We start from the raw sequence: 17,294 nt of genomic DNA, 5'->3' as shown, positions 1-17,294 counted from the left end.
ACTATATCATAAGAACCTCTTAATCATTCTGACCACTTAACATTCTGCAGCAAATCATTCAGTAACTGCCAAACAATCTCTAAATTATAATACTAGAAAATTGGGTTATGTTATCCATATATGGGCCTATAAATTAGGCTTGGGCTATCATCACATTAAGCCCATCTAAGAAAAAAGACATACTAAAATTTGGGCTAATAATTTTATGTTAATGGGCCTACAAATTGGGCTTATAGATTATGGCCCATCGTAATATTAAAGCCCATCTAAAGAATTGCCATATATAAAAGGAGACTTATCACAAATAGATTCCCCATGTACTTTTGGCCCTTCACTTAGATAGTTGGATATCCCTCAAGGATAATTGGATTTGCTATTTTTGTATAAATAATAAAAATATCTACACAAAATATCTAAGTAATTCCCCCATTTGGTCACCTACAAGATATTTATATTGATACATATATAAATGTGTGATAAATACACAAACATTAAAGAGAAGAAGATATGAGAAGGATTCAAAGCCATAAGCTCCCATGCTTACATTGTCAACCTCATGGTTTCATTAGAATGGCAAGTCATATATATATATATATATATATATATATATATTTGCATACTATATATCGTTTATGTTTTATATTTGAAAAATCAGACTTGCATACACTCATCTAGGGTTTTACTTTGGTGACTGTATTTTGCTGACAATAATCTATAGGTTATGTGTTACAATACTCGTATATTGATGGTTTACTGATCATGTGTCAATCGACATGTGACATAACTTCCATCTCCCTAAATGTCGGTTTCATAACTTTCAATAGAGGAGTCAAACTCGTTTTTTGTGATTGATATTTCGTGTTTTGCATTACAGGTTCATCATTTGATAGAAAGGTGCATGCTTTTCAGTATGAGTCGAGATGATTGTATGAGAACGCTTGCTGAGCATGCTGACATCCATCCCATTGTTACCCTTACAGGTTGATATACATTAGCCATTGTATTTTGTGTGTGTATATGCATGTCCTGTAAAAAGAGTGTTTGTTCGTAAAATAATCATGTGTTTTATGTGTTTTTCTTAAATAAAACAACACAGTGTGGGAAGAACTACTTAAAGAGAATAAGAGCTTTTTCCAAGCGTACTCACATTCTGTTTCAGAAAACAACAGTAAGTCTACATCAAATTTACCCACCCTTCGTACATGTTGAAATATTACTATCTTAAAGTTAATTACAAGTTTTTATTGTTTTTTGCGTGTTCTAATTGAAATTTTATAGGATGGCCACAAGAGACTGATAACGCCAACCATTACGGAAGAACATAGATGTCACATAGGAGATGATATTAGTTGGTAGTTTGCTATAACTGTTTTTGCAACAGTTTGTTATATGAAATATGCAAAATTTTACTTTTTAGAATTTTCTTAATGATGTTTCTTTCTTGAAGTTTGCATGGTAAAATTACTCATTTACCAGTTATCAATATTTATCAACATTCTGATAATTTTCTGATAAATAAATAAAAGATATCGATTCCTGACTTTCATGATAAAGGATGTCATTCAAACCAATAAATTAGGTCAAACTAAAGTAAACCAACAAATTTGTTCGATTTGAAGATGACCCTGATTAGTTTTTATTCAAAACAGTGGCGGATCCATAAACTTTTTTAGTTGGGGGCACACTCAGGGGCGTAGAAAAAAAAATTCTAAACCAAATAATTCATCCGGATGAAAACGGTTTTGGGTTTTCCTTTTCAACTTAAACGGTTCAGTTAACCGAATAAAGGTAACTTATTCAGGTAGATTTTCAATTGACTTTTTACTAATTTATCGAAGCGTATAATTTTTATATTTTATATTTCAAACGAAAATATCAACATGTGCTGCAAATGGACCAATTAACAATCAATATATCAAGTTGGGGGCCGTTGCCTTGTTCTTGTTGGGCGCACAATAGAAAAATTTACTAAACAAATCTTTTTATAGACTATTTTTATAAAAAAATTGGTGGGTTTGTTGGGGGCCTAAGACTCCTACCACCATGCACTAGATCTGCCCCCTGATTCAAAGGGTATTAAAAGCACCATGTGTATGTTGGATATGATTTTCACTTTCTCCGTAATCCTTGACGTAAATTAAAGAAATTCCGCCAAATATGACATGAAGTTTCACCCTCACGTTAATACCATTCACATCGCATCTCATAACCCACTCGTCATACCTTTTTGCACCAATAAAACTCTTAAAGGCTATTCTCCACCAAACCTCTACTCACGATAAGTATTACACGTATGGAATCGTTTTTTACTTTAAAAAGCATATAAATTTTTGAACGAACAACTGACTGCCCATCTACCAATTTCCAAATTACGGTTTTTATCCCTATAGTATGTAATTTATTATTGTTTTCATCCCTGATTCTAACTCCATAATTGGTTTATGCAAGAGGAAAACAACAATAAACTGTAAACCATAAGGATTAAAACCGTAATTTTAAAAATGTAAATACAAAAATAACAATTTCCAAAAAACCAAGAGACTGAAAATGTAATTTGCTCAAATAAATATAAGATTAAATTACGATTTTCATCCTTGTAATTTGTTAAAAATTAAAAATTTTATTTCGGAGTAAACTACGGTTTTCACAGCCCTAAAGTTTGTTACTCGTTGCTATTTTTGTTCTTATTATTAACAATTTATTATAGTTTCAGTTTTTATGGTTTACAACTATTTACTGTTTTGGTGTCTTATATTTTAGAATAAGAATTAATCCATGGATTAAAATAACAATAAATTACAAACTATAGGATAAAAATTACCATTCTTAATTCTTAAGGATGAAAATTAAAATTATTAAGAAACCTTAGGGACAAAAATCAAAATTCGAAAACTATTAAAGCATCTCTGCCAATCATTTAATAAATAAATAAATATTTTGTATTTTATCATAAATTGAATCGACATAGGAAATGGACAAGTGGGTGCCAATCGTGTGAATCTTGCATCAAATGGACCACGGCCACCAGTCCACTCACAGACTACCGAATCCGCCCAACATATAAAAAAAATCATGAGACGCCATTCAGATTCGGCATAATTTTTAACATCTTGGATCTTCTCCATCCTAAAGGATCGGGAAAAAGGTAACTTTTCTTTGACATTTTCATATAATTCGTGGATATGTTTTCATTCATAGCTCGTAGAAACTGCCCTCTATCTGTTTGCTCTAATGTCTATGTGAGTTGCCCACTGGTTTCGATGCATGATTTCAGTTGGTTTTACTGTAGATTTGAATGAAACTCAGGAAAACGATTGATTTTGTGATGTTTTTTTTATGGAAACTGCAATGCAACTTTTGTGGGTTTGTTTACATTTTGATGCTCTTTCTGAAATCTGGTTAAATTAGGAATCAGTGGTTGTAGTATTTCTAAATCATATAATGAACTTAGCAGGACTTTTCTTTGAGTTTGTAATTGGCATTTCAAGATTAAAATTTGGAGGAAAGATGGAACAGGATCATATAAAAGTGATTCATGATTCCAATAGCTTAAGCAAATGGGATTTTTGGCATTAAGCATGTGGTCAGATTACTCTCCAAAAAGCCCTTTGGGGAGAAAGGAGAGGTTCCAGCATATCTTGAGGAGAAAATGGTCAAATTCTAGCTAATGTTGGACTTCAACACACCCTCTCCAATGGAGGCTAGACGGACACAAATTCTCCTACAGTGTCGAAAGGGTGCTAGATAGGGACATATTGTCCCTGAGTCCCTAAGAGTGGTAAACCTTGGCTCTAATACCATGTGTGAATATGTGGAACCCCATTAGATTACTCTCTAAACGAGCTCTCAAGGAGAGAAGGGGGGTTCCAACATATATCAAGGAGAAATAGTCCAAATCTAGCTGATATCGGACTTCAACACTCCCCCTCCAATGAAGATTAGACGGGCACAAATTGTCCTAGAGTGTTGAGAGGGTGCTAGACACACATATTGTTCTAGAGTCCCTAGAGTGGTAGACATGGGCTCTGATACCATGTGGAACCCCATCTATTTACTTTCTAAAAGAGCTCTTGAGGAGAGAAAGGGGGGGGGGGGGTTCCAACATATATCGAGGAGAAATGGTCCAAGTCTAGTAGATGTGGGATTTCAACAGAATCGGTTATGGAAGTTTCATCTTCCATTTCTCAGATTTTAGTAAACCTTTTGAATCTGAAAAAATTGACATTGCTCTAGAATGGGGTGATATTGTGCAGATGGTAGAACATTTGCTAGAGGTTTAACGGCTCAGCCTCACACCCAGGATGCAAGCCACTTGCTACTTACAAAACATGCTCAGTTACACATGTTTGCATATACACCCCTTGTGGAAACAAACCAACAATTTTCAAGTTCTAAAGTGGGTTCAAGCCATGGAAGCTAAATCCCTATAACAGCAGAGTGAGAGTTTAAGTTATGTACCTGAGCCTGCTGTCAGAACTTCAGTGATCCCCATGTGTTGGATCAAAATGTTCATAATATCTCATCTATCTCCTTGAGGAAACATCAAATAACAACTATAATATTTCATGTATTATTCATAATGAATAATCATGAATACCTATCACCAAGGTTCTAAATAGCGTGAGGCGTGGCGGCAAGGCCAAGCCTCAAGCCTTTCAAGCCATGGCGAGGTCACGACATTTTTGAAGGCGTGACTTATGGCAGCAGATCTCTATATCATATATGGTATCATATACATAAACATATATTTTATACTATTACTCAAGGTATCAATGATAATAAACAATTTAAATTAAGTTATATATATATATATTAAAAAGATAAGTAAAATCAAATATCAAGTTACAAAAACCGCATATTACACCAAGGCATGCTCAGGCATAATGTGGCGTGAGACACAAGCCTTGAGCCATGGCGTACCATAGCGGCTGTTGCGGCGAGCCTTATTGAACAGTGCCTATCCCGACATATATCATGAATATATCATGAATGATTGGTTCTTAGGTTCTCAAAATATTTATGGTTACATTTGAACCCACCCCCTATCTCCTTGACCATAAACTAAAGCTTTTTAAAAGATTTGATGTTTCTAATTAGAATGAAGGTGTCACCTTCTTCATCCATCTCCTGATTTATTATAGAGTTATGTATACGATGATATAAGGAGTTCATGAGCCTTATACGAATTTTAACATAGCTTCATGTGTTTTTTACAGGATGGACCCTTCTTTGCCTAGTGATACTACTAGCCTAGATTATTGGATGAACTGGAAGTTCTTGCTTTGTTTAATATGGGTTTTGGCTCCCACAATTATGGCATTGTTCCTGATCTGGAAGTATGAAGGTCCAACCAATTCAAAAACTTACAAAGAGGCAAATCGGCTAGAAAAGGCTTGGTCTTTGTATGATTGTGAAGCATGGATGCCCTGTGTGAAGGAGATACACCCTGCTTGGTTACTAGCTTTCAGAATTATTGCATTTTGTTTGCTTTTAACCGCTTGCACCGCTGATGTTGCCATAGTTGGGACCGACTTATTTTACTATTATACTCAGTAAGTCGTTATCTTCTTTTTTTCAACCGGTACCTATATAGGCACTTTTGGTACGCAGGAGAAGACATGACAAAACAAAAACTTATTGTCCCATATTTTGTGGGCATGTTTGTTAGTGGCTTAATGGGACTTGCAACTTATTCGGTCAGCTATACATGACTGTTTGTAGTGGCTTATTGATATAGAAACTGGTTTATTCAGTAAGCTTCTAGAGGGAGCTTTATGTAGAAAGCCAAGCTTTTTCCGATCCTTATCCCTCAAAATTAAAGAACACACCCTTTCCATCTGTGAAAAAACCCTCCCAAACAAAAACCTTCCCAATCTATACAGACATATTAATCCCCACAGACGGCTTCATCCATACAGGACTTGATGGAAAACCAACCAAACAGCCCCTTAGACCGGGAGAGGACAAGACTGAGTAGGACAAAAATGCATATTTTTTTGCCCCAACAATATATATGGAACAAAAAACAGGGAGATGACAGAAAGTTGGTAAATTACTAAACTACCCATGTCAAATTAAAACCCTAAAACCTTGCATAGTTCTTTCACCCTCCTACCTCACTCTTGCCTGTCTAGTCGTGCCAAGTCCCCTCTGCGTACCAAACGCACCCATAAGCATTGGCGAAATCAGTAGTTGTTGAGTACTCTTCTGACATCCTCTTTTTGGTCTTCTGGATAGGTGGACCTTCATGCTGGTTATCTTCTATTTTGCGGTATGTCTTTTCCTTCTCCAAGTTCTTGTTTGTGTTAATCTTGCTATGCTTTCGATATTTATATCATCTCGACCGATTCATATTCAAAAGCGTCCACTTTTGCTTCAATTTACTTGAAGCTTATAGCCTTTGCATGAATTTTAACCAATTTGTTCTTACAAATGTCCTCAAGTTCTTTTGCAGTTTGGATCGGTGCTCTCAGCCTACGGATTATTTCAGCATCACAAGATGTTTACTGTTTCTAGCTTAGATTTAGATGCACAGCAAGCAGTTTATGTGCCTCTCAACAATGAAGATTTGGAGAATTCATCGAGTCAGCAGGGTGGGACTTGTTTCTTGCGAAGTTCTGCCTTTTGGGGCTATGTATTTCAAGTTCTTTTTCAGGTACATGAACCACCTAAAAGTGATGGGTTTCCTTAAAAAGAATTATTCTGTTTTTGTGATTCTTTTTTGGTCAATGACCATTCAACATTAAGGGCGTCTCCAACAGATTCTCCAAAATGGAGAAAATAGAAATTTTGGGGATTTTGAGCAAGTTTACTGATTCTTCAAAACCTCTCCAAACTGGAGAAAGTAGGAGAGAGAGTGTGAAATTCTCCAAAGTAGAACTCTCCGAAAATGATTACCATGAGAGAGAAATATATCTTTATCATGTTCCCACCAATAAGAAATCTTGAAATTTAATGTATGGAATATTTTAATAATATAATCAATGTTGTAATCTCCAAAATGGAGAATCCGTTGGAGTTGAATGTAATTTCTTTTTGGAGATTTTGAACTTTGATTCTCCATTTTGGAGAATCAGTTGGAGATGCTCCAAGTCCTTGGTTTATTTTGAGAACCTGGAAACCAACTGGTTTATGTATTACTCATGATGAATAACCCTAAATAATCATATAAATATTATTCATTGACTATCGTGCATTTTCATAGTTCATGATATCAAGCATTTTCATCATGTATTCATTATGAATAAGACATGAATAGTTGGTTCTCAGAATCTCAAAATATTTACGATTCTCATTTGAACCTGCCCTGACTTTAGTAATCCCATACTGAGAAATATACAAATATGCCAATGTGTAATCTAGTAGACCTGCGATTATTTTTTGGTGTTCAAGCATTCAGTCACTATTAGATCGAGGTTCTTATGTTCTTTATGATAATTTACACAGATGACGGCTGGGGCAGTGATGCTAACAGATTCTGTTTATTGGATTGTGATCGTCCCATTTCTTACCCTCATAGATTATCCAAAGAGTTTTGTGAGTACTTCCGCTCTCTTACCATCAATGATTTTGATTCTCATTTCGTTTGCTTCTTTGCTTCGTAAGTTTCGCAGCATTTTCGTTTTTGATTTCTCATATCTGTTTTTGAAAAAGCATAATGAGGAAAGAAGGACAGTGTTTTGGAACCAGTTTTCAGGATAAAAAAACCCAAATCAGTTTTCAAATTGTAAACGCCTAAAAGGTTATTTATTTGATTTTGATGTTATGTTTCAGAAAAACGGTTTACAATTACAGCTATGCGTTGAATAGTTGACCAAAATGTCAGCCACTGGCTAGCTTATCAGCTAGTTTGCCAAACATACCCTATGGCTATGAACCAATAAACCACAATTTTTTTCCTTTCTCTTTACCAGGTTCATTGGGTTTGGTTTTGGTTTGGTTTACAAGTGTCAAACCAAACATTATGTTTTTTCCTAGGACCCTAGGGTTATGTTCGGCAAACTAGTTTATAAGCTAGCTGATAAACTAGTCATGTTTGGTAAAAACTAGCTGATATGCTATATGACAATGTAAAATGACCTAAAAGGACATACTGAAAAATTAGTTGGAGAATAATTTGAAAAAAAAATCCCCCAAAGCTTATTGAAACGCTACTTGAAGTAGCTTCTAAAAAAAACTAGCTTATGGCTTAACCAAAAGGGACTTTTTCAATAAGCTCGAAAAATAAGTTAGCTTATAGTTGTCAAACATGGCCGAGAGCAACACAATGTATGGTAGATCTTGTTTTATGCATCTTGATTTTGTTACTATGCTTTCTTATTTGGTTTGAAACTTTTGTTATTCGTTCTTATGCCAGTTGACGGTTCTCGCACATTCACTTAATCTCGTTCTACTCCTTGGGGACACAGCCTTAAATAGCTTGGTAATTTTCTCTACCATTTTTTTTTGCTTTGTTTCTATGTTGAATTTGTTCTAAATAACGCTTTCTTTTCTCTTCTTCGGAAATTTGGAAATCTTTGGGAACCCTTCAGCGTTTCCCGTGGTTCAGAATCTCGTACTTTATCTTACTTACCGCCTTTTATGTGATCTTCGAGTGGGTTGTTCATGTCTGTGTCTCAACTTGGTATGTTATCTTTCTTCTTATCCTATGTGCATTTATGGGTTCTTTGGATAAATGATTTTAAACGAGTTTTCAGTTAGAAGCATTGGCCTTTTAAATTTTTTTAGCTCGATGACCATCTTACTTGCCCTTGATTAAAATAGTCTGCTCCCGTAAAAACTTAGAAATACACTAGAAGGTTATTTTGCAAAACGAGCTTATGGAGAAGGACGCTGAGCTAAATAGCCCATGTACTTCAACACAATGTTATCTTGGCTTATATTGCATTCTAATCTTTACAGGTGGCCATATCCGTTCCTAGACTTATCCACGGAATATGCTCCGTTATGGTATGTATTCTCGCTTGAACCCTTCCTTACCTATACACACACACACATATAGGTGGAGGTTCAAAGGAAAAGACTTTTGTTTCACGAAAAAGCGAAACACCCTTATAACATTACACGTGAGGAGACTGGGTGGTGTGTGGACGACGTGTCTTGCGACCTAGGTCGTGCCAAAGGTCGTCTATGTTTTTGATTTAGTATCTAATGTGATGATTATAGTATCACATCAAAATACCCTTGTCACATGTGATAATACACGTGATGGGGCCTAGTGGTCTACGGGCGACTTGGCCCGTAACTAAAGGTCGTCAACGTCTTTGATTTAGTATCAGATGTGTATCATATGTGATGGAATATAGTATCACATGTGATTGACTACAGTAAAACGAAAGTGTTTTCGTTTGAACCATTGAGGATATCAATTTGGGTACCTCAAATTCCATCCGCATTTCATCATTAATAAAGGGTATATATATGACATTTGAAACATAATCAAACATTTCTCTTAAACTATGCCTAAAAATTTTCATTGCAATTTTTCATAGCAAAAAGAATACATCTGTCTATGTGTTAATATAATTTCTCTAACTCTTTAAAATGCAACATGTAGGTACTTTTTTTTTAAGCATATAATATTATATACGGCAAATGCAACAAATAAACTCACACACCTTCCTCATCTTTGATATGCAGGTACTTGGTCGTCGCGCTATTGCATCTTCCATGCTACAGTATCTTTGCACTTGTTGTCGCGATCAAGTATTGCTTATTGACAAGATGGTTTCCCGAATCATATCGATTTTTGAGATAAACGTATTTATTTCGTGGATATTGCATTTGTTTAACAAGAACCCGATTGGTTACAAAATATGCTCATGCCCAACCAACACATAACGGCAAGGTTTTATTTGGATGGCCTTACCGTCGTTTTCGTGGTGTTCATGAGACTTCATTTGGTTCCGATATAATCTCGATTAAAAGAAAAGGTGATTTAGCATACGTAGTGAAATTACTTGTTCGGAAATTCGTTCATTTTGATTGTGTTGGTGTAAATGTACGAGATTTTATTTATTATATTTGACAATTTTCTGTTATGTTTTGATGGTCGACAACGAAAATATGATGTATTATATGTGCTTATCATTTTTATTGCATTTTTGTAAGATGCACCAAAAAGACAACATCAAGACATATTATGCAAATTGAAAGGAAAAATGATCCTATTGTAGGGTAATTCTAGAGATTGCACAAAAAAGGACCCAAATCCAAGCCTGGCCCACGCTAGCCCAAACTAAACCGAGCCAGACCTTTAAGAGCCTGATCCGGGTCAGGCTTTAAAGAGCCTTATCCGACCCTTATTCAATTCTAAAGCCTGACCTGAAAAAGTTCGGTTAAGCCCGATTGGACCCTTTATTCAATCCTAAAGTCTGACCTGAAAATGTCAGGTTAAACCCGACTTGAAAAAACCGATTGGCCCTTTATTTCCCAAAGCTCGACCTAAAAAAGTCTAGTTAAATCCAACATGAAAAAGCCGAATTGGGCCCTTTATTCAATCCCAAAGCCTAGTCTATACCTTTTTTTTCCTTGCTAAAAACGGGTTTGGAAGGTACGGGTTTTGTGCATCTCTAGTTACAGGTGATATTGGGGAATTGTGGTAGTCGTAAGTCAAGAGGGAGATATGGGGAATGGACGACGACTAAGTTGGTAAAATTACTAAAATACCTGCACTCAAGAGGCATTTAACAGAACATTTTGACGGTGAGAATCAAAGGACTAAATCCGTAAAGAATTGAAAAATACAGGGACTGCCAATGTAATAAACGAAACACATGGACTATATCCATAATTTTTAACAAACGATAAGGACCAAAAATATAGTTTACTATTCTCTGTATTTCCCCCCTTCTCCATGCTCAACATCACAAGGTTACGATAGGCAGTTGAGGTAATATTAATGGCGAAAACATGTTTACTGCAAAAGCTTTTATTGTGTCAGTATGATTCAGTTAGCAGAAAACTATCGACTGCTCACCTGGAAGCAAAAAAACGCAGTAATGGCAGTTCCCTTTCCTTCCGTCTGTTCAGTTTTCCACCTCCGTGGCATTTGCACGAAGGTATCATCACCGCCTCAGATCCGTCGCAAATCTCCTCCATTGAAGACTACGTCTCCTCTGTTTTCATGCCTGCGACCGGATTTGCAGGTCGCCGTTTCTCCTCAGACAGAGGTAGTCCTCAAATCTCGTCGAGAATTCTGTAAGTTGATTGATTCGTAAGAGGTCATTTTGTAAAACAGTTTTTCTTCCTATTTTCTTTCGTCTCCATGCTCGACATCAGAATGTTACGATAGGCAGTTGAGGTAACATTAATGGCTAGAATATTATTACTGCAAAAGCTTTTATTGTGTCCGTACGATTCAGTAGCATAAAGCCAGCGACCACTCACTTGGAAGCAGAAAAAGGCAGTAATGGCGGTTCCATTTCCTTTTCCTTGCATCTGTTCAGCATTTCACCGCCGTGGAATTTGTATAAAGATATCAATATCATCACCGCCTCAGATCCGTCGAAAATCTCCTCCATTGAAGACTACGACTCCTCTGTTTTCATGCTTTCGGTCGGATTTGCAGGTCGCCGTTTCTCCTCAGACGGAGGTAGTCTTGGGATCTGGTCGTCAATTTTGGAAGTTGTTTTCGTAACTGTGTGTGATTGTGTGTGTGTTTTCGGTTGCAGTTCATCGAGAAGTTGTTGGATTGTGAAGACTTGAGTGAAGAGGAAGCTGAAGAGTCGTTGGAGTTGTTGCTTGGAAATGGAGATGGTAATCAAGCTTTGATCAGTGCTTTCCTTGTGCTTCTTCGAGCCAAAGGAGAAACTTTTGAGGAGGTTGCTACTTTCGCTTATCTAAAAATTATTTCTAAAATGGAACAAAGCAGTAGTACTGAGAAAGTTTTTTCTTCATATACGGAGATGACCAAAAAATGATTATCTTGATTAACGTATTTTAACTTATTTTATTTAACTTATTTTTAAAACTTTCATTTTAGTATCTAAGATGTAAGGTTATAACATTTAAGTATTTAGGTAATCGGTTGAAACATTAACCGGTTATCTTACTGATGTGGCGAGAGATGTTATATCTAACTCAGTTTTATGTGCTCACATGGATTTTTTTAATCTAAAAATAGTCTTTTTTTTAATCTAAAAATAGTTTTTTTTTAATCTAAAATAAGTCTTCAACGGGATACCTAAATGTTTAAAACTTTACATCTTAGTACCAAAATGAAAGTTTAAAAGTATGTTATCCAAAATAAAAATCAAGTTAAAATACGTTACTTTTTCATGCAATTTGCTCTTTAATATTATAATCAATGAAAAAAGTAACGTATTTAACTTGATTTCTATTTTGGATAAGATACTTAATAAAGACTAGCAAATTGTCACTTCACACCAACTTTAAGGTAAGAACCAAGATTCTTTTACAAGGACTCCGTTAGGCTTCTTTATCTCTACAATGTTGATTTTTATAAGAAGTTAATTTTTTTGCTTGCAAGAACTTTGCGTTAGAGATGCTTTAGAATCCGAAAGATTGCTAACAGGATTGAAATCTAAGATTAGGCTAATAGTTCTAGATGGTCCAACCAAACTTGAACCAAGCGGTTTGGAATTTTCGATAAGGTTAGTTAAAGACCGGACCCATTATTCCAAAACCTCTGGTTTAGTTCGGTTCAACCTAATTTGTCGGTTTGAACTAACACCCCGACATTAGCATTACTCGATCCATACTTGCATTACAATGGAGAACTTCATTTGTGCTTGTAGATTGTAGGGTTAGCAAAAGCTATGATCAAATGCAGCCGGAAGGTGGAGGGTATAGAGGATGCGGTCGACATTGTAGGGACAGGCGGTGATGGGGCTAACACGGTTAATATATCGACAGGAGCTGCTCTACTTGCTGCTGCCTGTGGTGCTAGAGTTGCAAAGGTAAAAAAACTGTACATTTAACCAACCCGGCAACCATATGCTTCGACCCGCATTGAATGTTGGGTCATTCGTTGAAACCTGAGTAAGGAGTAGATCTTTTTGGAGTTTTTCTATCATATTAGGCACGGCTTTGTATGAGGCTCGTACTGCAGAGCAAGCTAAGTGATCCAACAAGACCAAGGAACTGAACTCGATGAGGGAGCTATCCTCTCCTTGTCATGCTTAGTTATTCTGCATTGCTCCTTCTGATCTTGTTTTCTTGGCTCTAAAATCAATAGTTGGTATTCCTTTCTTAAACAATTTGCATTTATACCGTCGACAAATAATTCTTTAGAAAAGGTATGCCCGATTGATCTCGACCCTTCGGAACATCCCACCATACTGGACCTATGACCATCATAGAAAAAATAAATTACGCTTATCAAGGGAAGGTAAGTGGTGCCTAGAGTTGAAATTCAGACCCCCATTCACATTCTGCAAAAGAGTGCATCTTGTATGAAGGTTATAATGTTTATTTGCCGTAAATATTCACACACACTCAAAGCTGGAGGTGCTCAAAAACCCAATCAACCTAATCCAACACGAAATAACTTAACCTGAAACAATCCAATGTCTAATCAAGTTATAAAATCTTCAAACTGTAGGTATGAGGTTGATATTGACTTACTTCTATTTGAACCCGATATTCTTATATTTCTTGAATTTAATATAATTGTTGACTCTCTATTAATATGTACATAGGTCATTCACATCATCACGTACCCTTTTCATATAAATTCATTTATCAATTTATTACTCTATATAACTCATTTGTATATATATTCAGTAATTATGAACACAAACACACACACACACACATATATATATATATATAAATTATGAACACAAACACACACACACACACACACACATATATATATATATATGCAAATTGAGAAAATTAATTGAATGTAATATATTTAAGTAGTATGGATAAGTTGTACCAAATGGTTAATGATGAAAAAAATATTATGAGTAAACTCGAGAGAACAACATATTCAAGGTTAGAAGAATATTTTAAATGTCGTTCAACCCTACCCATCCGAGAGGTTTGGTATCGAATGACCATCTTTTTTTAAAGTACTCAGACTCATCATATTTGGTAATTGGTAATGGTAAGCTGGATATGACCCTTTATCTGGGAACTTATACCATTGAATGATCAGAACAAGTAATTTTCCGTGCAGCAAGGAAATCGATCCAGTTCTTCTGCTTGTGGAAGCGCCGATGTGTTGGAAGCCCTTGGAGTGAACATAAATTTGGAACCTGAGGTTAGTATGTGCATACACCCCTCTCCTCCAGAACCAGAAGACGTACATTTGACTTTTTGAGTCAACGGTGGTACACTAAAACTGGGTTTGTTGTGGGGTAGGGAGTGAAGAGATGTTTGGAAGAAGTGGGCATCGGTTTTATGATGTCTCCTAACTATCATCCGGCCATGAAGATTGTTGCACCTGTCCGAAAGAAGCTAGGAGTGAAGACGGTTTTCAACATATTGGGGCCTATGCTCAATCCTGCTCGGGTTTCCTCTGCAGTCGTAGGGGTGTATAAGACATTGTAACTTCTTCTTACGTGTTACCAATTTCTTTTGTAAAGCTCACACACTCCTCACCCTCACCTTTTGTAAGGGAACCCTGACCTCTGCGGAGGTTGGGCTCTACCAGTAACCCAGATACTGTTGGATTTTACCAACTTTATGACGATGATGTTCATTGTTTCACTCTTGGTGGTAGGTTACGAAAATGGCAAAAGCTTTGCAAAGATATGGCATGAGAAGAGCTTTGGTTGTTCATTCCGAGGGTTTAGATGAGATGAGTCCGCTCGGTACAACAAAGTCATCGTGTTTAGTGATTGGTCTATCTCTATTAATAAAGTTTATCTTAAATCTCCAGACTTCTTTCATGATCGATCACACCTGACAGGTCCTGGAGTAGCTTTCGACGTCACACCAGAGAAGATCAAGAAGTTCCATTTCGATCCATGTAAGAACTCTCTTTTTGGTACGTTTTGCTCTCCTAATCCCTATGGAACATGATCTTTTGCACCAAAAGGATCATTGACCAACATAATGTTGATCTCAACTTTCTTGGAGGTCAAAGGTTCAAGCCTCACAACATATAAGGAGTGTGTGAGTTTTGCCGTAAATAAATATTATATATTTCCGAACATGATCCTTTGCAGTGGATTTTGGGATTCCTCGATGCACGGTTGAGGACCTACAAGGCGGGAACCCAAAATACAATGCGCAGGTGCTAAGATGTGTGTTGTCGGGTGAGAGAGGACCCATTGCAGATGCATTTGTAAGTCTTCTCATTCTAGTGGTCACTTGTATGGCAACGGTATAATAGTTAAGGGTTTTGTTTACCGACACAGATTGGATAAGCAATAATCGGGTAAGAGTGCCGTCTGAGTTGGCGCTTACTAGTTCACTTACCTTACCAGGTGAGCATAACAAAGTACCGAGAATCTTACCCAGTAAGAGGCATGGCAACAACCGAGGTTCTTACCCGGTATGTAAGGGAGAAGACTACTAGCCAGGGGCCGTTTACCAAAACTCTTACCCGATTAGCGTTTACTTGTAAAAATCAACAATCTAACTTACTTTACCGGGTAAGATTGTAGTCCATCAAAATGGTATTGTATGCGACAATTTACCCGGTAAGTGCTTATTGAGTAAGAGTCGTCACCCTCACTTACCGGGTAAGACTCTCCATACTTATCATCGCTCTTATCGGGTAAGATTCTCGGCCCTGCCATATTCATCCGGTAACGTAAATGACCGGGTAAGCCTTTAGTAAATGACCCCTAACCCGGTTAGCGCTTACCGTATAAGTGCCTCTTACAGGTAGTAAACAACCCCTAAGTGTTCTAAATATGCAACTAAAACAAATGAAAACAGGTTCTAAATGCAGCAGCAGCACTTACAGTGAGCGGGCATGTTGGCACCTTGGCTGAAGCAGTGGCGCTTGCTCGTGAAACACATCAATCCGGGAAGGCTCTTAATACACTAGACCGTTGGGTCGCTGTCTCAAATTTAAGCACAAACTATGATTCTTTTTCTGTCTAGCATTGCCAATGGTTTCATAACTTTGCAGATGGTTGAAGAGCTAGGGACTGTGCATTATTGACTTAAGTAGAAGGTCAATGTCAAAACCCGGTAGAAAATCGGCCTTTTGTTTGTCGATTCAATAAAAATGTTCGGTCTACGATGGCTAAATTCTTAACTATTTTTCCAAAATTCAGCAAAACATAATTTTGGGCTGTTTGGTTGATTTTCCATTAAGTCATGTACGGATAAAATTGTATGGATTAATTTATTTGTATTGATATGGGACGGTTTAACGTGTTTTTTAATTGGGAGGGGATGATTTGGAAAAAACTTGGCTTTCTAACTTAATAAGTCACTTTCTATATCATTAAGCCACTATCAAACCATCATGTATAGCTGACCGAATAAGCTAGGAGTCCCCATTAAGCTGTTAACAAACAGGCCCTTTTATGTGCACCCCTTTGGCATTCATTCAAAATTTTGTAAGCTTGTTGGCCATTGGAGTCCCACATCAGCTAGACTTAAACCGTTTCTTCTTACTTAATATATTATATATGTTGGAACCTACTCTCATCAAGTGCTCTTTTGGAAAGTAATTTAGGGTTCCACATATTTTCACATGATATCATAAGCCAAAGTCTATCACTTACCTGAACCAAACAGACCTCCATGAGAAATCATGGGTTGCAAATGTAACCAAAGATAATATATATATATAGGTGGAGGTTCAAACGAGAACCCCTGTGATTTACAAGAATGCGAGAACAACCCAATAACCTCAAACTTTTTTAATTAATAAATTAACTTATATTATATATAAATAATTTAATAAGGGCAGTAATGTAATTAAGTAATTTTTATAATTTTTATTTTATTTCAATTTCATAATTATCCCTTTTGTTGACCACATCTCCACGTTTTCCTCTGGTTAGTTTTCTTATCTAGCCTTCTTCTCCAGATCGTTCATCCTTCTTCTCCACATCATTCATGATAGTCGACTTTCTTAATACCTTTTCTTCATATCGTTAGTATCCATATTTTTGTCGATCTAGAATGGACGACTTGAAACCCATATCACATGATTATCACACCATATCACACAAAATCGTTTTCGTTGTGATAAATGTGTGATTGTCTGATCCTAACTTATCGAAACCATCCGAAATCATTGTGATAATGTCTAACCTAACTCATTGAAACCATGATCAAGTCGAGTGATATTGATATCACATGATTATCACACCCATATCACACAAAATCGTTTTCGTTTTGATAAATGTGTGATT

At 36.4% G+C, this 17,294-nt stretch overlaps 3 protein-coding genes across 3 annotated transcripts; all 3 read left to right on the top strand.

The window, feature by feature from the left end:
* Positions 1 to 476: 476 nt before the first annotated feature.
* On the top strand, positions 477 to 1,499 carry LOC112515702. The gene is made up of 4 exons (XM_025122608.1): positions 477 to 573; positions 875 to 980; positions 1,097 to 1,168; positions 1,279 to 1,499. The coding sequence occupies exons 1-4, from the start codon at positions 508 to 510 to the stop codon at positions 1,323 to 1,325; spliced, it is 291 nt and encodes a 96-aa protein (XP_024978376.1). The 5' UTR covers positions 477 to 507; the 3' UTR covers positions 1,326 to 1,499.
* Positions 1,500 to 2,995: 1,496 nt separating this feature from the next.
* On the top strand, positions 2,996 to 10,084 carry LOC112515407. The gene is made up of 9 exons (XM_025122204.1): positions 2,996 to 3,145; positions 5,217 to 5,552; positions 6,238 to 6,271; positions 6,455 to 6,655; positions 7,447 to 7,536; positions 8,357 to 8,422; positions 8,532 to 8,623; positions 8,902 to 8,949; positions 9,640 to 10,084. The coding sequence occupies exons 2-9, from the start codon at positions 5,218 to 5,220 to the stop codon at positions 9,755 to 9,757; spliced, it is 984 nt and encodes a 327-aa protein (XP_024977972.1). The 5' UTR covers positions 2,996 to 3,145; position 5,217; the 3' UTR covers positions 9,758 to 10,084.
* Positions 10,085 to 10,831: 747 nt separating this feature from the next.
* On the top strand, positions 10,832 to 16,316 carry LOC112515773 (anthranilate phosphoribosyltransferase, chloroplastic-like). Its single transcript, XM_025122700.1, has 10 exons — positions 10,832 to 11,171; positions 11,448 to 11,593; positions 11,673 to 11,822; positions 12,759 to 12,920; positions 14,147 to 14,230; positions 14,332 to 14,513; positions 14,698 to 14,783; positions 14,882 to 14,941; positions 15,141 to 15,259; positions 15,859 to 16,316. Exons 1-10 carry the CDS (start codon positions 10,901 to 10,903, stop codon positions 16,024 to 16,026), a joined length of 1,428 nt encoding a protein of 475 aa, XP_024978468.1. The 5' UTR covers positions 10,832 to 10,900; the 3' UTR covers positions 16,027 to 16,316.
* The last annotated feature ends 978 nt before the right edge of the window (positions 16,317 to 17,294 follow it).

This window comes from Cynara cardunculus (genome assembly GCF_001531365.2).
Source record: "Cynara cardunculus var. scolymus isolate 2C chromosome LG 7, CcrdV1, whole genome shotgun sequence".
NCBI classification, from domain to species: domain Eukaryota; kingdom Viridiplantae; phylum Streptophyta; class Magnoliopsida; order Asterales; family Asteraceae; genus Cynara; species Cynara cardunculus.
Note: the sequence above shows the minus strand (reverse complement) of the source record. Positions and strands in the feature narration are given on the sequence as shown.